Source organism: Falco naumanni, chromosome 11, assembly GCF_017639655.2.
Source record: "Falco naumanni isolate bFalNau1 chromosome 11, bFalNau1.pat, whole genome shotgun sequence".
NCBI lineage: Eukaryota > Metazoa > Chordata > Aves > Falconiformes > Falconidae > Falco > Falco naumanni.
In genome coordinates this window covers 8,891,255-8,914,091 of record NC_054064.1, presented here as the reverse complement: position 1 = coordinate 8,914,091, position 22,837 = coordinate 8,891,255, and the positions used below count along the sequence as shown (strand labels likewise).

At 43.0% G+C, this 22,837-nt stretch overlaps 1 protein-coding gene across 6 annotated transcripts in view; it reads right to left on the bottom strand.

The window, feature by feature from the left end:
- The window catches only part of DNM3 (dynamin 3), a 186,084-nt gene that overhangs the window by 37,949 nt on the left and 125,298 nt on the right, over positions 1-22,837 (bottom strand). For 3 of the 6 annotated variants that reach the window (XM_040610499.1, XM_040610496.1, XM_040610497.1), the window contains exons 17-18: positions 19,073-19,184; positions 15,157-15,168 (exon numbers count right to left, since the gene is read on the bottom strand). In XM_040610499.1, the coding sequence (XP_040466433.1) occupies positions 15,157-15,168; positions 19,073-19,184 (124 nt within the window). The remainder of the gene's footprint in view (positions 1-15,156; positions 15,169-19,072; positions 19,185-22,837) is intronic. The other 3 variants (XM_040610500.1, XM_040610498.1, XM_040610502.1) reach the window with 1 other exon arrangement.

Genomic DNA, 22,837 nt, shown 5'->3' with positions numbered 1-22,837 from the left:
GCACAATAAAGTCATTTGTTTAAAAGTAAATTGAAAACATTCCAGTCCTCTCAGGCTTACGACTATTAGCTTTAGTTTCTGCACAGTGCTGTAGAATGTCTGGCATCAAAGACACTGTACATTGCACTGAACTTGCATTGGACACTGTTAGTGGCCCATTAATCACAGCGAACAAAGATCCCATGCAAACACAAGAAAGTACTGATTTTTCACGCGTTCAGCAAGGACTAGGAAAGGTTAACACCGCAGTTTTCTGGATACTACACATTTTGAGCCATGAAGTGTTGACAAGACATCAGAGAGGGTGCAGATTTTTCAATTGATAATTACATATTCCACATTAAACAATTCTTACTGGTGCCTAATACTCTCCAGAATCAGAAAGAAACATACCTCAGCCTACAGCAGCACAATTTAAATTCAGATGCCTATGAATGCATGTACTTCTTTACACCCACGCACAGATACCGTGTGCGTGTGCAGGGGCAACGACTGTTGGCAAAAAAAAAAATAAAAAAAAATCTACGATGCAAACCATGGCTCGCATGAGCCAGGAATGACCACGGCTGGAGAAAGCGAAGGCTCATGCAAAACCTGCAGGGACAGATCAGCTAGCCTGAGGGTTCAGTTCCTGTTCCTCTTCCAGCGCTTCCCAACATGCAGTCACCTTGGGAAGCGTTGGAAGAGGAATGGGAACTGAACCAGTATAAAAATGAAAAGACCTGAAAAGGAAAACCCGTCAGCAGCCAGGCAAGCAGCAAAGGAGGCACAGAGGAAAGACCATGGTCCGGGACTGCAGGCTGTATTCCAGGGTGCAATTTACTGATAATGTCAAAGGAGACAAGGCGGTGTCACAGGAATGGGAATTACTGCTTCCTTCCAGCCCTTCATGGCTGTCCTGGGCGGTTTCTCGTCATCCAGACCAGAGCGGGGGAAAACCTGAGTCACCAGCCCTATTTGACAGGATGATTTCCATCGGGTTCCTCAGAGCAAAGTATTTTGGCTACCAAGCTTTCACAGACAACAGTTCTTGCACAGACTGTCTCAGGTGAAACAAAACTCACTGTATCACTACCATTCCTTCCTAACCAGCACAGGAGATGCAAAGGGAAGCAGCGAGGGAATAAATCACAACCCTCAAAAAAGAAAAGGACATTGCGTGGAATTTCCTAAAGGTATCATTGCTATACACCCATATCCCGTCATCAGCTCCCAGCACCCCGACAGCTGCTGCTGCTGCTGCCCACGTGCGGGCACAGAGGCACGGCAGGGACCAGCGGGGTACCTGGATCTGGGGAACAGCCAGCGCAGCGCCCGCACTCCACAGCGTGGGAAGAAAAGCAATGCAAATACAACGTTGTGAGCTGAACCATGACTGTATGCAAGGCTTTTGAACACATTTCTAAAGAAAGACTTTAATAAAAAAAAACAAAAAAAAACAAAAAAACAAAAAAAAAAAAAACCAAAAAAAAAAAAACAGAAAGAAAGATGACAGAGCATGCCAGACTCAGTAAGTTAACTGATTTTACAGTTAAGGGAAACTTGACAGAACTTTGGTTCAGCAAAGTGATACCCTTAGGAGACTGGCAATTAAGTTTATAAAGATGACTATTAATGAAACAATGGTACAGTAAAAAATACTGTCTAACACATAAATAAATGACAACATGAGAAAAAGAACCAGTAGCCTTGAAAGATTTCACCATCAAAGTGTCCGATGGATCGGTCTTACTGAAATAAAATAGTCTGAACTTGCCAGTTAAATTTGTTTCCGCCCATAACGCAAAATCCTGAGGTACTGTCAGCACAGCAGGGGACTGAGCAGTGTCCTGGAAGACACGGGTAACTTCAGGGATTGGAAAAACAGAAGCAGGATAAAATAACAGTTATATGCTGATTGACAGAGTAATGACAGCTGCTGTTCTGGACTGGGAGCCCATCAGCTGGCGATAACAAAGGAAAAAAAAGCCCAAACACTTCTAACTAAGCATCGGATAATTCTGAGACGCTGATATAATGTGGCCATCAAAAGACCAAAGGCATTGGTAGTCTCCATTATGGGCAGTGCAGGTCCAGTGGAGGGAACACCATCTTGTACAGTACTGATGGGATCTGGTTGGGATGACCGATGGCGCAGGCTGTGTGCCTGCCTTCACATACATTCCCCTTGTTTCCAGGGTAGCTGCGCTATTTCCTTAAGAGGCAAATGAACCTGCACAGCCAGAACAAAAGGATTTTATCACAATAGCACTGAAACTGCTTTCCAGCCTCCGCAGGGTTGGAGGTTTGAGAGCCCTAGACAGTTAAACTGAAATAGCTCTGCAGCTTTTGTGGGCTATATGGCTCTCTTCGTGTTCCATATGTTCCATCTTATATTGACTATACGGCTCTCTTGATGTTCTCTCTCATGCATGTTCCAGAGGTCTGTGCAGAGCAATTTAGGGAGCCTGGTCAGACTAGAGTAGGGACGCGGTGTAAAGAAACAATTCCTGCCCTTCCAAGCATGATTTTCCCATTCCTGACCTCCAGACTGGAGGATCAGTCACCTGAATCATCACCTCCTATGGGCTTGTACATAGGCAAGAAAACCTTTATTGGAGACCCTAAAATTAACATTTAAAAGTATAAAAGCAAGTTGGACTGTACTGTCAGTACCAAGTACGATACCTGAGATAATCCTCGTGTCAGTGACAAGTCTCATCAAACAGAACGTTGCTTTAGAATTACCGGAGGATCAAATGACACATTTGAGGATCTGCTACTCCAGCTACATCTCCATATCTGTTCAGTGAAAACTTTTGGGGTGTTTATCAGAAAGGAAATGGTAGAAGAGGGTGAGAGGGAGGTGAACTCTTTAAAATATAATTTATTTTCTGGCTATCTTCCTTTCATAAGACAAAAAACAACCAAAAAAAAGAGTTGAGTTTAAATTACAGGCATGAAGACAAGCTCTCTCAGCCCCAGAAATTCATCCTACATATTGATTAATAGTCAAACTACTAGAGCTTTAGCATGAAAAATGAGCTAGGCTCCAACTGAAGATTGCCTGTAGCTAATGATGCAGTGGAATGAACATTTTCATTCCAGCTAAACCATTCCTCTTCCTGTAAAAATAAAGAAATCCAACCCTGGATTATGAAAATGACTCAAAGAGCTCTGCATACTTCTTGGCTTAAAATAATGCCACGCATTTTAACAAATCTGTATATACAGGAGATGTTACCTGTGAAGTTAAACATACATAGAATTACATATGTGTACATGCAGAGTATAAATAGCCAAAGTGAGGTCAGGGAGCGGAAGGGAAGGTGCTGACCATAACCTAGAATTTCACACATACAAGGACATTACAGAGTTACTAGATTTTAACCTAGTCTCTGTCTCAGGCTAAAAAAAAATTAAAATGCAATGAAAAAAAACCCCACACTCAAACCACCACAAGGAAGCGCAGCAGGCTGTAGAGCATCTGCCTGCAAGGTTGGCTGACACAGGCAGGACTTGCCCAGAGATCTCCCTGAGGCTCAGCCCCTGGCGCCATCACTTGGGCTTGCAACCAAAAGCAGTGGAAGGAGGTAGTTAAAAGTGACTCTGCACCATTCCACCGGCAAAAGACAACTCCGCTGCAGCCACCGAAAGAGGGTGGGAAAGGATTCAGGGGTTCGTAAGAGAAGGCATGTGCCTTTCCAGCTTTAGTGATCTCCATTATGGAAACACAGCACTTAACAGCTTTTAACCTTTATGCCGCTGAAGTCAAATATCAACTTTTCGTTTTTATTTCAGCACATAAAATGCAAACTCCAGTTTGGCTCTCGTCAACGACACGTTCTCCCTAAGCCGCCAGTAAGGTGCAGAGCTGAAAAAGCACCACAAGGTAGAAAGCCCAGAGTGGAATCCCACAGCGACACAGCGAGTGCCACCAGCGCTTCTGCCAGCTGGACCAGCCGTTGTCAGGACTATGGAATTCGGAGGGTGCAGGGGAAGGCCACCAGGTTCAAACCACCCTGTTGGCTGCAGGAACAACTATTAAAAGAAATTAAGAGAAAAGTCAGGCCCCAGAAGGAGCAGAAGACACCGTGTTCCAACTCTAACCAGCTGAAGGAAAGTTTATATAAAAACAATCACTTGGTTAGTGACTCATGAGGAAAGAATCCCTAAGCTTTCTTCAGGGAAACCCCAGTAAATAACATGTCTAAAAAAACATGAAGATGGTGTTGTCTGTTCCGTTACAATACTCAGTCCACATGATAAAACCTTTGGCAGCAGAACAACCTACTGAGCACAGTTCTTTTCGGGAAACCCAAAAACCGGTAAGAAGTGCTGTGGCTGCTCGCAAAGTCTGCCTCATAGTCTGACTCTTGCATGACATGTCCAGTGCAAACTGGGAAGACACGTGAACAGAATCCTTTTTTTTACGGCATTGCAGAGTGCTTCTCTGTTGACTACCTGCAGTCGTAGTCTCAAGATAGATAAATGCCTGGATGTCAAGACATTTTGCATCTTTTATAACTAAATGCTACGGATGCAAATATCCTGCTGTACTACACCCAAAGAAATGGAACAAAAAACTCGCTGCACGCACAGCCTCTCTGGAATATGTTACCAGACACACAGCAGGCAGAAATAGTACTGTCCAAAGAAGGGGTGAATATAACTTGCAATGTATAACTTCTTTAGCTATGAGGGTCAGGGTTTGGGTTTTTTTTCTTTTTTCTTTTTTTTTTATTTAATTAGCACATTTTGGAAGCACGTTGTGTGTTTCTAAGCTTATCTTCCAGCAAAGAGACTTTAAACGCAGTAAAGTAAGTACATAAAAAAATAAGAGAAATTGGTTTCCAAACAAATGACCAGATCTGAACACCGTGATGCCTGAGCTTGGACTGACTAAAATATTTTGCTGTGGGAGATTCCAGGTAAAAATATTAACAAAAGCATTCTGTGTCAAGCAGAGCTTACGTTCTGTAGCAGAACCACCTCGTTTTTGCAGATGTCCAGGAGGGCAGAGTGGAAACATGGTAGCAACTTCTTAGTGATGCTACCTCACTCTCTAATGAATTTTTTAGCTTGTTAAGTGTGAATGCAGACATTTTAATTTGCACAGGAAACCTCCCTTGCCCAACGTTACTCCTTTTCATACCGAACATAATGTGTTTTAGTTTATGCTGCTCCCCCTATTTTAAGCTGCTGTAGATCCATAGCAGACTCCAGAAATTCTCCAGGATATAGCCAGAAACTTGTCAAGGAAAAAAACTGAAGGTTGAAAGCATTGAAGAGTGATTCCCAAGGGACTGTGGAGTTACCATAGTAAAGTAGTGTTTTTACCAAAATGCTTGACAACAAAAGCATCATTGATATTTGAACTGTGATTTTCCATTGTCAGTTGGGGATTGAATTTGGAAGGAACGGGGTATTTGTGACAATCTTTCAGGTATTTGTGACTGTCTGTAAACTCTGGTAAACAGCTTAATGCTCTTCTATATATGATGAAATATATTTTTTAAAAAAGCTATAAAGAGTAGAATAAAGGCCACCAATACTGAAGAAGCAAGAGCTCCTCGGAAAAAAATGCAGCTGCAAGTAAGATGTAAGTAACTGCTTTAAAACAGGAGCATCTTTCAGGTCAGGCAAACCATTCCAACATCCGAAATGGAAGATTCAACTAGAAAGAGCACAGACAGGAACGACTTTGCCTGAAAACCCAGCAACGTATGAAAGAGGAATAGGTCACACTGAGAAGTGCTGCATCCTTTTATCTTTCATGGAGTGGCAACGTGCCTGAGCCTTACAGAGAAAGGATGTGTGTCTAAGTACTCTATTGCAAATTTGAGTTGCTTTGCTTTACTGTCAGGTTGCTCACCTGCTACCTACCAAACAGTTACCAAGGAATCTGGCACTGAGGACAGATGAGCTTCTGCTTCCATCGACCCACTGTCTACGAAGGGAGAGTGAAGCAGACCACAGTCAAGAGATCCAGACTTGGAAGGAATAATCACAGACCATTCTAGACACAGATCTCTAAAAATACATGCAATTCCCCAGCAGGATGCCATCAGAAAAGATCTGAGGTTTGATGGGAAAACGTTGATACTTGTATACACTAAGGGAAACCCATGCAGCGTACCCGGAGCAAAGACACCAGGGTTCTTTGAAACACATACACACACACTCACTGTCTTGGGTAAAATCCTCTGAAACAAAAGGATGAGAACTTCATAGGCCTGCTTACATCCAGGTGAGTTCACAAGAATTACTGATTTTAAATCACTTGAACAACCGACCCAACAAAACCACTTGAGCAAATTTCCAATCATACTCTAAGCTGAGAGGCTTCCAAGCGGGTAAGCATGGGCACTCAAATGAGCTAGTGTCAAATTTTAGAGATGAATTGAAGACAGTCTGGTAAAGAAACAGAACAGGAGGATTAATCACCATTTGTTCTTAAAAGACAGGCAGAAAGAAATCACCGCGTGCTCGAAAGATGTTGGAGTGAGGTATTTTTAAAGGGAAGATGAAGATGTCTCTCCAAACCTGCTCCAAACCACTCGTAATGCTGCCTTCTCAGGCTTGAGGGGGAGAACTCCTGTGAAAGAAATCATGCTCCTTCTTTACAGAAATCATTACTAACAAAATAACCCCAAATCCCACATCCTCTGCTAGTCAGAGCAGTGACAAACAGGTAGCTTGCCTTCAGACCCTCTGTTTCCAGAAGCACTCAGTGGCTAGTGACAAGCCTTTAACAAAAAACACAGACAGGACACCGTTCCATAATTATCCATCGGTTCTCTCATGTCGTTCTTTGATAGTAAGGAACCATCTTTTTACTCAAAATTTGTAAAATGGGATCCTGGTCCACAACTGCAGCTTCTAGACAAATAGTATCTATTCACAGTATTAAAACCAGCTGCTGGAAAGGCATCATGCTGTGGCTGACAAAAGAAACTGTACAAATAAGATGGAACTAAATAAAAGAAAGACGACATGGGGCAGAAATCACAGCCCCAGTCAGTCAATGCCAGGACTGGTTCTACGAAAGGAGAACTTCATTTTAGCAGAAGACTAATCAGACTACAGAAAGCATGGAAAAAAACAACAATCCCCTAAAAACATACACCGCTAAGGACAACACACCCACTCACAGCGGGTGAAATTCCAGCTCCCTGGAAGTTGATGCCATTGACTTCACCGTGCCCATCTTCCAGCCCTTCCACAACCTGGACTGGTTGCAGTCAAACCATTTCTGAGCCTACGCATTCACTTCCCAGATTAAGAGGTATCTCCTGCTGAGCAGTACAGAACAAAGAGCATACATAGAGAGCTGATGTTTTCGAACTACTGAAGACAGGTGAAGGTCAAGATTCCTAAATGAGCCTTGATTTTCACCATTTCAAGGGCAACACGGACGGTGTTCAGAACTGCAGGCAATGCTGTATTTTGTTCTCACTGTCTCCCTTAGGTGTAACATTTCAATCAGCAGTGAGCCCTTAACCAGAAGCCATTGCTCTGTAAGTAAAGAAGTCCTACAAATGAGGGTAAGAATTTACCTTTGCATAGGGCATCGGTTACTTGTACGTACACACAGAGCTATATATTGGCCTGCATATAAATACACCAAATCTGGTTCGTGTACAATGCCACAGCTCCGGGCACCAACACATTTGAGGCTGCCTGCTGGCGGTGTCGGCCGTAGAGCCAACATTACCGACACCGAAGCCTTCAGCTGAGGAACGCCAAGGAGCTATGCCCACTGAGCTCCACCGAGCTCCTCGCTGCGCAGAGCTGGCACGAACGCGCCACATCTCTTGAGCGGTGGCAGCCCCAGCTTGGGTTGCCGGCGATATGGAAGAGATGGAGCTATCTGAGGATGCCTGACTGTATGCAGCTGCCAGAGTGAATAAAAAATAAAAGGCTGGGCTCTGCCATTCTGTTCACTGCCCTCACAGCAGGGATAAGGACAGTCTCGCTCACAGTGCTTCTGGGAATTTGCTAATGGAATCAGCCAAATCCTATTTAATAACTATAACTTAGCATTATGGTACAGCGGTTGTTTCCAGACTGTGGTCCTAGGCAACTACAGACTTACTCCTACACAGCGCTTGCTGAACGCAGCTAGGGACAACCGGCCTGCGACTGGAAAGGCTTCTAGTCGTTACACAGGGGTTCCCACTTCCACTGGAAAATACCTCAGTCTGCAAATCAAGCAGAGCTTTAAACCACGGAAGTACAACTGAATGCCAAATTACATAGGCATAGGTCTAATTTTTTCTCATGGACTTCATCTCCCACGCTCTGGGTTACTTTCTTTAGCCGACATCCCTGAATGCCCTTGGGTATCCCGCCACGGGTACAGAAACCCCTGCTGTCCAACAGGTCCAGACAACACTGTGCAACAAATATAACCAGAAAGTTTGAGTATCTGGCTGTTTAAGGGGTCTGATATGGGCCTGACCCTTGGTGTAACAGCTCACGGTAACTTCCTTTTCACCAGCCACACAGCTTACACCTGCCCGAATTATTTAACATAGGTCAGTTGAACTTACTGGCACATTCAATGACACCTAATTCTCTCTTTAAGTTACAAATAACTTGATTATAAAAGCAGCAAAGCAGAGGCTGAGTTTAAAAGAGAAAGAATGTGAAGGAAACAGAGTAAGACCACTTGTTTCTCAGCTGCAGGAACAGGGTGTTCAGGAACAAGGGTATGAAAGTCACCAAAGAATTGCACTGATCAAACACCCTGAAATGTCCATAGCCAGCTCTTCCTGGTGGGAAATCCCAGTTCTCCAGAATCTGTGCACTCAATATATCAAGTGTCATACAACACAACAAAGAGAGGAGGACAGGGAAGGCATCAGTCCACCAAGGCCACAGTGGAGCTGGGAAACAGGCGGGACAGGAGCTGAGGGGTGACAATGGAACAGGAGCACGTGGTGTCATGGCAGGAGAGTTACACGAGCAGAGAACGCAGCTCCAGAATGGAGGATTTTACACAGAACATGGGACTTGAGTCTGACTGGGCATATGGAAAGTAATTATAAACCTATCACATGCATGCACCACCCCCCCAAAAAAAAGACAGGTAGGAAAGGCTAGAGAAATCCATGATGAAATACGTATCAGACTAGATATTGTATATCTTAGTTTTTGTCCAAAACAGAGTCAGGAAAAACAGCACTCGGCTGTAGAGAGCTTTATAGCAAGTGCTGGAGGCCACGATGCCTGTGAAAGACCTTGAAGGCTAAAGAAGAAAGAAAGTAAGATAAGGTTGGCTGAACGCCCAGAAGAAAAATGGGATATGAAGCAAAGCTGGAGCGGATGAGCAATGCCACGTCTCGGCGGCCGGCTGAGAAGACGAAACTCACAGAGATAAGAAAGAAGAGAGAAAAAAAAATGCAAAAAGTTCAGTGTGTTTGTAGCTTAGTAATTAACCAATTATATGTAGCCAAGAAGCATGTGAACAGTATTGATTAACCAATGATATTTTAGTATGCTGTACGTGAACAGCGAACGAGAATATATAAGCATGGGTTTTGGACTAATAAAAGGTCTTCTGGTCAGATTCAGGAGTCCATGTCTTCATCTCCTCACTCAGCTTCTCCTGATCATCTTGTTTTCCCTTGTAAATGAGAGAAAAGAAGTATCTGGCCGCTCACCAGCTGCCCTCCACCCTCGTGTCCAATGACTACATTTCCTGTCACACTGTAAATGCTATGGAAGGGTGAGCCTGGTGACATTTTTGGCAGGAAAAAAATCCTTCAAATTTTTATTTACTCCCAATTACTACTTGGGAGTAGGTTTTTGTGCATTTACTGACTTGGAAGACAAGAAGGATATTTTAGGATTGTCCCAAAGCCTTGGGATACTTATGAGCCAGCTTCCCCTTCTGTTTGGTCCCCACCATGGGTGACCCCACAGCGTCGCGCTCAAGGGGCAATCAGACCCTCCTGATGGCAGCTATTACAAGACCTGGGACACAGGGACTCCAGCTGCAGGTACCAGCCTGGGGTCCAAGGGACCTCTGTGGCAGCAGTTGGTGCAGCACCATCCAGAAGCACCTTCCTCCCCATTGGCCAGCCCTTGGCGCTAACAGTCCATGGCTGGGAAAGCATCCTTAGAGGCTGGCTGCCTCCACTGCCTTCCCGCGGGCAAACCTCACTGGGTGTCCAGAACAGGGCTGACACTCACACTCCATGATCTGAAACTTCACCACCAGAGAGATTTCACCTTTCTGTAGAGCTTCAAGGAAATCCTTCACCAGAGTGGAAGTGGTGCAAAAATTAGCTGCACCATAAAGAATGAAGAATTTAAAAATATTTTCAATATGCAGATGCCTTGCCAAAAGCAACGTAAAGAGCCCACCATGAATACATTACAGAAATAAAAAAATGTTTGCTCGTTTCTAAATTTCCTGGAGCTTGTTTAATGTCAGCAGTCCCATTTAACAGCAGAAATGTAAAACCCTGTGACAGCTATTGAACCCCCGACCCCTGATAGGCAGTTACCAGCTTCGCTGGGACTGGTTTTGAAATCATTCAGTCTGTTAGCCTGCATCTTGTTACAGTCAGTGCAACTGATGCAATACTATGAATCTCTTTCCCCCCCGCCTCTGCATTTTTAACTCTCTCATGCCAGCAATTCTTTTTACTTTTACAAGAATACAAGCCAGGGTTGCTCCGTTTCTCCAGGAACATTTGGGGAGCGAGGCTGCACCTAGTCCTTGCTTGAACTCACAAATATTCAGGAGAACAAGACGATAGTTTTTATCCGATATGTGTTTTCACATGCTTGAAACAGTGAGGCAGCAAGAAAGGGACTGAAAAGCCGCCTGCCATTTCCTTTCCTCCCTGGATTTTGGATTGCTTCTGACCCAGCATGTGTGCGCATGCACGCTCACTCACTGGGTCTGCTCTTTTACACCGTGACTTCATTGTAAAATTCAATTCATCTGTTCCAAGCAATGACTGAAACACTGTCTATAAAATTATGGCATTTTTCCACATTTAAAAAAAAAATTAAAAAAAAATACGTAACACTTCGTTTAAAAGTTATTTTTAAACCTAGTTGGCCCAAAGCCAATTTTTGTCATAACTGAAGTGGATTCTTCTTTTCCTAGAATTCAATGCCTTCCTTTTCTAAAATACATTAGTTAAAAAAAGGACAAAGAAAAAAAAAAGAAAAAGGAAAAAAAAAGTTAAAGCAGTGAATGCACAATGTACACTTCTGTCTACACCGTTTCACCCTCTGACATATCAGCACAGTTTGCTTCTAAAAATGCTACTATGCAGCAAACCCAAGCAAGTCTTTACTTTCTAGTTTAGCAACTTAACTCAAAGATGGACTTTAGCAATCCCAGAGCAGAACCACTTTCAGTTTGAACCTGGCTGGGGCACTCACAGAGCATCAGCCTAGCGGGTAACTGGCTGAGTCAGAGTTTGTGTCTGGGAGGTAACTGAAGACCCTTCAGAAACATGGCCGAAATTGAAAAAGAAAGCATCTCGGAGCCTTATTACAATGCAAGGATCCATATGGCTTCTGGCACTATAGCTGCATTTACATGTCAGTAGGCAAGCGTGAAATAGATGAACTGAGAGAGCTGTTGTCATATGCATCAGTAGAATGAGTATCCTGACTTTACTAAGTTCCCGTTTTCCAGGACTGTCTCAAGAGGCAGTAGGACATCTGGTCTTCTTAATGAAGTAGCTGATCTGGAATCTGCATTTTACTAAACCTCACTCAAAAAGAAAAGAAAAAAAAAAAAAAAAAGAGAAGAAAAAAATACTTGAATCTAAGCAATTAATATGTCACCAAGAAGTATTTTAAGGAATAACAGGCAAACTGACCTGGCAGGGAGAGTATTTTCCTTCTCCTTTCAAAGGGAATTCTGTTTTTCCCAAGAGAAAATTAAAACTAAATTACACTAACTGACTTTATATTCAGTGAATGCTCACATGTGCAGTTATTATCTGCACTGTGACAACTCCACTGACCGAGATGCGAATATACGATTTATATACTTCTTTTGTAGAGGGTATCAGCAAGCACAGCAATGCAAAATAAGTAGAAGAACTTTGCAGTTACTTTAACCACAAAAAGCAATTTAATCAGATTTTTATTTCCCAAGTTGCATTTTCTCAAGTCTGAGCTCAGCATTAAAGTGTTTAGTCATTCCAATTAAGCAGAAATGATTGGCTAACTCGGGGATTAAGGATGACAAGGTAAAGGTGAATTTTTTATATTCAAAAAAGTGTCACTTTGGGGTTTGGGGGCTTTTTTGTTGTTGTTTTACTGCTTGAGTGCCTAGGGATTGGGAAGCAAAATTTCGTAAAGACACAGCACCTGTCTAATCTTCTAACAATGCCAGAAGCGTACTGAGGATGGATATCATGAGAATGTTACAGGTTTTGCTGCTGTTTTCAAACAGCTGGCTCTGGAGGGGTGTTTAGGGGGATTTTTTTGTTTATTTTTTACATGAGGGTGATGAAGATGCGCAGGGGAGGAAACAAATTCACAATGGTGGATTAAACCAGCCAGAAGCATTCAGGTCCTCTGCCTCTGGTACCCAGAGTGAAACTACAATGCCCTGCACAATAACCCCGCTCCTCTGCGCACGGCTGTGGTGGGGAGTGCAGTTTTAGTATTAGCAAGACGTGGCTTGCCAACATGTGCTGGCTGAATGAGGTGGGTCTCCATTACCTCATTCTAAATGACCCTTTCACAGGTTTGATCCAACAAAGCTTGAGAAGATATATTTATCTTTAACCATGTGAGAAATCTCACTTACGTTAATGACTGTGCAACAATAAAAAGTAAAAATAAAAATGATTAGTAGTCTGATGATGATTATAAATCCTCTTTACTTCCCTTCCCCGCCCCCCCCCCCCCCTTTTTTTTTTTTTTTTTTTAGGAACTCATTACTCCAATGTTTATTTTTACTTTTGTAAATCTAAGAGTGAAAAGCTAAAGGCCAAGGTATAAAAGCAGCCACGATCTGAACGGGCGGGTGGGTTTGGGATCCTTACACACGTACAAACGACATGATCCACGATATGAATACTGCACCGGGTAGCCCTGCTAGGAGGGTTACAGCTCTGCTCGCAAGCCAGCAAATCTCTACCAGAACAGTAAGGCAGCACTTAAATCAGTAAGTAAGCAGCTTTGAAAAACCATCATCCTCCTCAGTCCCCCATTCCTCTCTTCCCCCAACCCTTTCTCAAAAACTCCCTTGTCATCTCTCAGGTTTACCCATTTCATTTTCATGCCACTAGGTGCAGAATCTCAAGATGTTTGTCAGGTTTGAGCCTCTGCAGGCAGCTGCAGGTTAATTCTGTCTGTCTAATTGGGATGATGGAACCTCCAGACTCCAGCATGAATGACCTGTGTGAAAGAGAAGGGGACACACACACAACACAGGGAAGGATACAAGAATCCCTGGAAGTAACTGGGCTCAAGAGAAAGATCAGGATGTTTTTCTGGAGATTTCTTCTGGAGTTACCTTCTGGCCAACAGCCTAGGCCAGAGGGAGAACGTTTCTGAACCTATAGCAAGGACTGCCCCTTGCTCAGGGTGAAAGGAGAGCTAAGAGCTCCACCAGCTCTCACAGGTTCCTCCTGTGCTCGCTTATGGGTATCCCACCTCATGCTAGCAACTGACTCCGTGTCAGGTGCTGCTGGTCCCGATGTCCCTGGGGTGCCCTGTAGGTCAGGTCTCTGGAGAGCAAAGCTGGTCCATGCACCTCCTGACCTCCAGACCTGTTTCTGCCCACCCCAAGAGCCTTCTTGGTGCCCCGTCCACCCCCATTTCCCTTGGCAGAGCATCTAAGTTTCTGGAGACCAGACCAGCATCCACTGCAGCAGCAAAGCCTTATGTCAGCGTATCGTAAAGAAACATCATAAACATTAACTTGACCATTTAGTGTACGCAGTTAACATTTACATTTCATACCACCTCCGGTGTAAAGTCCCTCTCCCCATGCCATCAGTACACCACTTCTCTCAACTCCTCTACACCCAACACCCACAACAAACCCTTTCCTCAGGCAGGCCAACAAAACAGAAGATTTTTGGCGCTTCTGAGCCCAGCTACTATGTAGACAGAAATGATCAAAACCCGGTTAAAAATACAAAAAATTAAAAGCAGACAAAATTCCCCAACCTTCAGATGATTTAAAACCCACCTGGGTCTTTCCCAAACACCCCAGAAATGCTTCGAGCTCACGAAGAGATGCTACAGGCGCTATTTCAGGGGCTACTTTCAACATTTGCTGTGAAGCATCTTTTGATGCTCTCGATACATCTTTCTAAGGGTTAATGTGCCAAAACAGGAAGGGGGGGAGCGGGGGGGGAGGAGCACAAAAGCTGTATAAATTCTTTCCGTGGTATGACAGTCTCTCTCTGCATCATATTCCAAAGTGTGAGATGTGCAATTTCCATTCTTAAGCTCAGTAAAAACAGCATTAAAAAAGTCCCAACCCTGGGAACCGCTCGATTATTAGTTTATCAGATCAACATCAGCCAAACTGTCTTTTTATGTGCTGCTTACTTTCGAAAAAAACCCCAAACCCTACCATGCATATTTCAGTTCTCCCTCTCCACACCCCACACCCTTCTGCTGCTGTCCAGCTGGAACACATCAAGGGTCTAGAAGCCAAGTCAAATGTTGACCCCACCCTCCTCCATCCATTTTAAGGCACCTTCAAAGCCAGTACACTGATCTACTTCAGCTTAGCCAACAACGCCAGCAAATCTGTTATTTAAGACTTTAGTGCTGGGTTTTTATAACTGCCCATTAATACAAGCTTTGATGTATGGTCAAAAAATCCAGCTGTAATGAGTTTCATCAGACTGTAGTAACCTTTCCTCAGAAGGTCTTTATTACTATACCTTCATAATCTTTGGTCCCAATCCTGTTTTATAGTATCATTCTTGCCGAACCGCCTTAAAAAAACAACACTCAGCAACATGTAACACATCTCCTTCCCCAAAATTAAAACAAAGAACCACTAAGTGCTTTCTAGAAGACACTTTTGCACCCACATTTTTAATAGGAGTCTGCTGTTAAGAGTATGCAGGCAAGAGCTCCGTGAACCAAAAGAGAAAGCAATTTTCCTGACAAAACCCTTGAGACAGGACACAAAAGAATTTTGTAAAAGGACAAACAACTTACTCTGTTGTTCCCCTTTGCAGGATGCAGCAAGGAGGGAAGAGGGAAAAAGAAAGAAATATTAGATACATTGATTTTTACATGCGTTCAGTCTAAGTCATGCAGTTCTGGAAACGGCTCAAACCAAATGAGGAACTGACTCAAAGAACATTCACTGAACCCTTGAGTTAGGCAGCTTCCAGAGGAGCACAGGACATCCACAAAGAATTTAAAAAGTTCAGCAAAGCTGTAAATTCATGCTGGTTTACAAATTTTTCCTCTCTACGCAAACATTCTGATTCCGCTTTTGCGTCTTTCAGTGTAAATCAGGAGCAGCTCCCGGGAAGTCGGTGGACACTAACAGAAGGGAGAAGAAAAGGAGGCCTGAAAGGATCTAGGGATGGGATGGGACAGGAGCCAGAGGGATTTTCATGTGTTGGTAATGCTGAACTTCCAGTACACAAAGCAACCCCCCGAACGTGTCTGCTTCCCCTTGCATGGCAGCCGCTCCCTGCGACGTGCCAACAAACGGAAAGTTTCACGACCCAATGCTTTTTTAAAAACAAATATTGAACTTCTAGATTAGCAAGACAAACAAGGAGGAGATGGCGTTAGAGGAGAGGGGGGAAAGGAACGGACGGTGCTAGCAAGGTGAAGTGCGCAGAGCAAGTTACGACAAACATCTGTGCTATTATTTTTTTTTTTTTTTTTAACCGCCAGTTTTGCCATAAGCTGGCATCAACGGTGTTTGTTATACAGTGGGAAGTCAGTCAAAATAAACACCAGCCTACAGTTGAGAAATACAGTCTGGAAAGGTGAGTCACAAAGTTGTAGTCATTTTTTAAAAAAGGAGGTTTTTGGATGCATCGGTCCAGCAACCCAGCAGTAAAGTCAGCTGGTAAATGGATATCCCATTTCAAAGTGAATTGGCCACAGTATGATTTATATCAAGCAAGCTGACTTGCATATGGGTTGGAAAAATAAAAACACTGATTCATTGCTATCCGGGTGGCTGTCAAAGCCCACGTCCTGACAAAAGCAAATCTCCTGGGGGAAGGAGGTGACTTGGCAAACTGCAAAAGCACTCGGGGGCTCATAGAGCAACACTGAGGGGTGATTAAAGGTAATTAACAAAGGAGCGACTATAGGAACGTGAGTGCACATCCCCATCTGCAGAGGGCCGGGGAAGGCAGGCAGAGTGAAGCGAGGAAATGGAGGAATGGGGCGACATCTGGCCTTTGATCTTTAATATATTAATTATACTTGTTTAGGCAAGAAGAAAATTTAAGAATCGACCACCTTGGACTTAGCTTAGGGGATTAAATTAGTCATAGAGACTTCATATTAGCGGGAGTAAGTACTGAGCCTCATTACCGCTGTAATCACACCATTTTAAGTAGCAACACTGAAAAAACACCAACCCCCAAATTAGTATTCTTAGCTGAGCCATTTACCCCTGCTGGGAATTCAGAACAAATCTGTCTCATTCGGGGACAAATTCCTGCTTTTCCTGCAGAAGGAACCCAGCTAGGGGCAACCGCGCTGGGTCTCAGAGCAGCGCCCGTGCAGGCGAGCAGCGGAGCGGGCGCGAAAGCAGAGGGCTCAGCTTCCAAACGCCGGGCTGTGCACGCTGCGCTGGCAGTTACAGAAAGCAGGCCAGCTCCCCCACTGCCGTGCTCCAGGTTTACAGCGCTATTAATCTATTTTTCATTTCTAAGCAGCAGTTTTTCTACTTCTGGTGCCAAAGCCTTGGATACTCAGAGTTACCAGCTGTGACTCGCGCATGAAGAAGAGGGAGGAGGTCAGTCTGGGAAGGGGCTAGGGCACCTCTCTGCCTTTTTAACTCCGGGATTGCAAAGCTGTGGGGAAGCACTGAAGTAAACACAAGTTGCTGCCATTTCCTGGCAGTCTCTCTTACATAAAAACACATAAAACCACCGTCTCCAAATCTTTGAAAGAGAATAAAAGACTGGAAGGTGTGTGTGTGTGTGCGTGTGTGTCTCAAACTATTTTATACTGTCAGAGGAAGATGTGAAAGTGAGGAGTACACACAGGATTTTAACGAAATGTTGCTGATTTCTATTTTGGTCCCACTGGAGCTTCTAAGGTACCCTGGGTCTTGGAGCTTTTGCTCTGCAAAATTCAAAACTTTAACGGCAGACTTGCAGTCCACATTTGGACCTCTAGTCCTGTAGGAACAAAGTGCTTTGCAAGGCTCAAGTAGCATCAAGCATCTCTCTTGAACAGCTTGAGGGACTACTGGGTGAATTTCAAGCTACAGGAGTTTGGAACAATAATATTCACTCTTTTTGTAACCTAAAGATAATTCCAGCTCAAAGGAGAACTGAATTTTGACTCCTTTCCACTTCTGCCTTCCAAGGAAGTCTCTCATCTTCTAAGACTCCTTTGACAGACCAAGTTTAAACAGGAACAAGAATTCTTTGTAAACATATTTTAAATACAAAATATTTTGAGGGGGAAGGAAGAGACAGGAAGACAGAAGTTTAGAAATCCAACTAGTCTGTCTTGTTTAAAGATAGAGTAACAGATATATGAATACAATAAACATGTCACAGAAAACAAGATTAAACCAGAGGCAGCAACAGGCTTTTTTGACATCATTTTTAAAACCTGAGCAAGAAAAAAACCCAAGCAACAGTATTTTGTCCCTAGTACTGAATTAATTAGGTAGCCTCTTGTAACTAACCCTTGTAAAATGACTTCTGATGGTCCCAGATAAGAACTGATCTACTGAAAAGTCACCAATTTTTTATTTTTTTTTTTAAATTCTCAGATCCCTGGCGGGTCTCCTGCTAAAGTTGTATTTGAACTGTTCTTTAATCATTATCAGCATCCCTGTTTATTCCTATGACAATTGGAAAATCCAGCAGTTCAAGGATTCTCTGATTTATCCTTCCATGGTAGCTTTGAAACTTGGTTTGCAGAGAGAAAGCTGAGGATTGTTTGCATAAATAGCAGCCAGAGGAGATGCAGAATTATACTGGAAGCCATGGAGGTATCATAGGTATAGGGGAGATACAAGGAAGAGAAAGATGAAGAGATAGAAGACAGCACAAGACCCTGGCCTCAGGGGACCTGGCCTTGCCATGCAAAACAAGCAGGAAGAAGCACCAATTACATCAAAATCAAAGCATCATTTCTCAGAACGGATCTTCCGCTGAAGGAATGTAGCAGACCAGCAGACTTAGTGAAGGAAGGTGAACCATGCATCACAGAAACATTCAAAAGCTCAAACAACAGGTATTTTTGCTAGTCAGCCTTCTCTCTGGATACATCGCCTTAAACCTTCGCTTGATATTAAATATCAAAATAACTAAGTGCAAAAATATGAAATGGTAGTTGGGCATACTCCATTTCCTGACTTTCTGTCACTTCTGTTAAATTAATAGAGGCTTTTTTACTGTATCCTGTTCAATTTGCTCCACATGACGATTAGCTGAGTAAAACTGCCTTTGGAAAGGTTTAGCACGTGTTTCATACACAAAAAACCATGCAATGAATCAGTAAAATAAATATACATGATTGCCTGGAATGCTTCTGTCAGTTTTGTAATGCAGAGCTTGAGGGAATAAACACTTCAAAGCACATCTTCACCTTAGAAGACATTTACAGAAACAATGAAGCTCAGGAAACCCCAAATTCCTCAATGCTTTTTACTACATAGATGCAGTGAAAAACATTTTGGAAGGTTTGCTTTGTGGGTTGCTTTGTTTTGTTTTTAATACATTGAGGTTTGACACACAAACTGATGTTAAAATACTGCATTAGGAATATTTCAAAGTTGCCACAGAAGAGTACAGTGAAAAGGCTACCATCTCCTGGGATACCTGCAGGTATCATGTTTTCCCAGATGACAGGATTGTTTTTTTCTGACTTAAAGAGAGCGGCTACTGGAGAACTAGTGAGCTGTTTAACTTACTGAGGATTTATCAGGATAGACACCGGCTCGTAGCAGAGATGCCTTCCAGCTATCCACCTCCTCTTGGGAATCACAGGCTAGCTCAAGGAAACGGTAATCCTTGTAAACATTCCTACAACAAAGAACACCACATTGTAAAACCAGCATTTTACTACTCTTGTATCATGCACACAGCATTTTAAATTAAAAATCCTTTGGGATCAGAAATTACTTGGTAATTGTTTTGGAAAACAGAGTTTATGGGACAGGTGCTTGTTTAGTAATTACATGGAGTACTTAAAAATATCTTAGAATGCTACAGCACAGCTCTAGAAATAATAATCATCTGAAAGCACCGTGAAACTACTTAAAATCAATTTTCCAGCTTTTGCCAAAATGGAGCACTTTTATGGAAAACAAAAAGGCTGCTGTGATGCAGAGGACAAACACATAAGACGTGCCAACAAAACTGCATGTCTTGTCACTGATTGCTGCTGTGACCAGTAAATATCAAAATAATTAATGGTGCAACTTTTCCCCGTGTTGAGTCCTTTCAGTGCGTTATACACCATTTGTAGCTTTCAGACATCATCAGTAAAAGGGGAAAGAAAACAATCATACTCAGATATTTTAAAGAAACAAACCAAACCTCTGATGTCTGCTGTCATAGTAAGAAAATCGAGGCACGTTTAATTAACACCTCTTGCAGGTAATTCACATAATTAGATAAATATAGGGAATCACTTAATGGAAGAAAAAAGAAAGGAGGAAAAATACGTATGTAGGAAGGTGGTACTTGTAAATTCTCCAATAAACAGAACAGATTTTCCCCTTATGGTTTAGCCATTAGTTTCCACATTCAAATCCTATATACAGACCAGATCGCTGTAAATTTGTCAGCCAACAGCCTTTTGAGGAAAGGCCACAAGCTTAGCTCACCAAGGTTCGGAAACCACATTTTGCTAGATCTTACCAGTTGCACAAGAATCCATCTTCCATCGCAACCAGACTGTTTGCTTTCCTTAGCAAGCTATGGAGAAGGGGAAATGGGGGTGGGGTGATGGAGATCACTTCACTTTCAAGGACAGCAATGACAAGAGGTCCTTCGGGTTCATCATGCAACTACAGAGGTCATTTCTGCCACATGTTTTGAGGGGAAAAAAAAAAATCCCACACCACAACCATTGAATATGCTACAGAACCAGGAATTAAAGCTATTATTATCACTGCCTAGATCAACTTCTTTAGCATTCAAGGACTGGTGGGATTTCACCATCACACTGCCGGAATGCAATGGACTTGATGCAATTCCCACTCCCAGCAACGTCCCCAGACAGCTCCAAGCCTTGCTTTAGAGGGGTAGTCTCAGGAACCAGATAAAAAAAAACAGTTAGAAAAGTTGTAACTGAACAGGAAGGGTTCCCGCCTGACCACCAAGCAGCCGTGACACCTAACCATCACGTTATCAGCTCAGCGCCGGGCTTGCACTACAGTCCTTGCAAGCATCTGGATCGAAGATGCCCCCGGCGCGTGGTTTGGCGCGGCTGCAGGCAGCACACCTGCATGCCCCCCCGAGAACCCCCCCGCAAAGGGACAGAGACACTCCAGGCTCAGGTCCCATAGTTCAGGCAAAGCCACTGACAGTACAAATGATTGAAAGCTCTGCAGATGTTTTTATTGATTAGGAATTTAACATGAAACCTTTTTCTTCCGACTCCAAATATACTAATCCCACTTTAAGGCACGTAATACCCTGGATGACCTCCTCAGATGCCGTTGTCTGAAACTGACGACGAAACACTTGAATTTTATTCAATTGGCAATATCGTGGATCTCTGAGTGAACATTTACTGAACCAAACAAAGAACTCAATAAAAATAAAGAGAGAAGCAAAATGAAGTGGCCGGGGAAGGGGGGGGGGGGGGAAGCTTTGATTTATTGTTAGGAGAAACTTTTACTGAGATAAGATTTTTGGCTAAGTTAACTAAGCAGCTATAACTTTGAAGAAATAGGAAGCTGAAATGGTAAAAGGGTCCTCTCAGAAAAGATGACTAAAAATAACAATAGACCAAATAAAGGCTGTAAAACATAGTGATAAGGAAGTTCCAAAAATACTTATCTGCAAGAGCAAAACAACATGACACCAGCTTGTGAAAACATTTTTTCAGGACTGTCATGTTATGTATTAAACTTCTTGGCATTTTGTGACTTGCTACACAAAACATAGCTGGACAAGAAGGGATTTTAGCTGACCACTTCACACACACGGGAGCTGGCAGTCCCGCATTACTGTCTCTGTACCAAGACTTTCTTTAGGTCTAGGGACACCTTATGGCCAAGCAGCTGATGGCCCCAGCTCTCCAAGGCCCCTCTCCCTCCAGTATTGGAGAGCTCCACCATTTTAGTCTAGCTAATCTTACTCCACCACCACCAAAGACACAAGTTTCTGGATAAGTAAGGATCTGAAGGATGTACACACTGAGCCAGAACTCCCAGGAAGCTTACAGCAGGGTAGGGAAAGGGATGCCTGCCTCCCAAACCAGCCTTCTTGCTACTAGACTTCCTTTGCCTTCCTTTCTTCCAGAAAGGCTGACAGGCACGGGAACTAACCAAAGGAAAAAGAGCCAAAGTAACTTCTGAAAAGAGTGTGTCCTTTTCCTGTTACTAGTGGAATCTGACAAAAACACACTAGCATGTTTTACTCATTAGAAATCCACTGGCGTCTCATGGAAAGCCGTAAAGACATTCTTGAAAACAATTCAGATCTTTTGTTTTGTTCTCATCTTCCACTTTTCAAAATTGCTGAAGACACCAGCACAGAAACAGTTACTACTCAATCCTCACCTACTTACTCCATATGGAATACAGTGAGGTCATGTTCTCATTGTCATCTCTATAGCGGCTCAATGGGATGCCATACATCAAAGGGAATGATATAACACAGTGTACCAAGAAGGAAAAAAGATGAACTCTCAATGATACAAATCCTGTTGATATTCAGGCATCTTTAAGTCTAAGGGACTGTAGAAACAAAACAGATACAACAAATGAGAACATGCCTCAAAGTACAATTTATTTGCAACATTTCCCTTGAATATTCAATATTTTTAAAATGTTAACACAAACGGGGAAGCTGTGGAAAGCTACATGCATATACCACATCTACCTAATGCTGCATCCTCCTGTAGGGTCTTATCATTGTGATTTAATATCCTGCATAGTCCACGAAAATTTATCTATAGTGGCATTACCGGAAATTATCATGCTACTACTATCTTTCCAGAGTGGAAAATACCATTCGTTATCTGCAGATTTTATTATACTCTAGATAAATAAACCTCAACAACTGCATTCCAGAAAAAAACAGAACATAATTACTTATGGAGAGGAAGAGACAACTGGACTAAAGGCATTGTTTCTGATCCCTGAGGCGTCCCAGACACAGGACATACCTTCTCGAGGCCAACCCCACCACCTGAGAGCCCAGCAGACACCCAGCTCTAACTCTGCTCACCCTACAGCTTCTTCACTTCATTACTACCTTTGCTTCCAGCACACTGGATTCCTTTCCCCCACATATTTCAGGGCCAAAAGTCAACTCCCTAAGGCAGAAATTACCTTTACATTGTCTATAGGCATTTCTTTAACCCCTCCCATCACAGAAGAATTCTAACATGAAAATGGTGGAATTGAGTAAGTTTTTGAACACTGAATGTCAAAATTCAAAACTTTTGAATAAAAATATTTGAAAGTGTACAAAAGGAAATGAAGAAGTGTCAGCTTAGG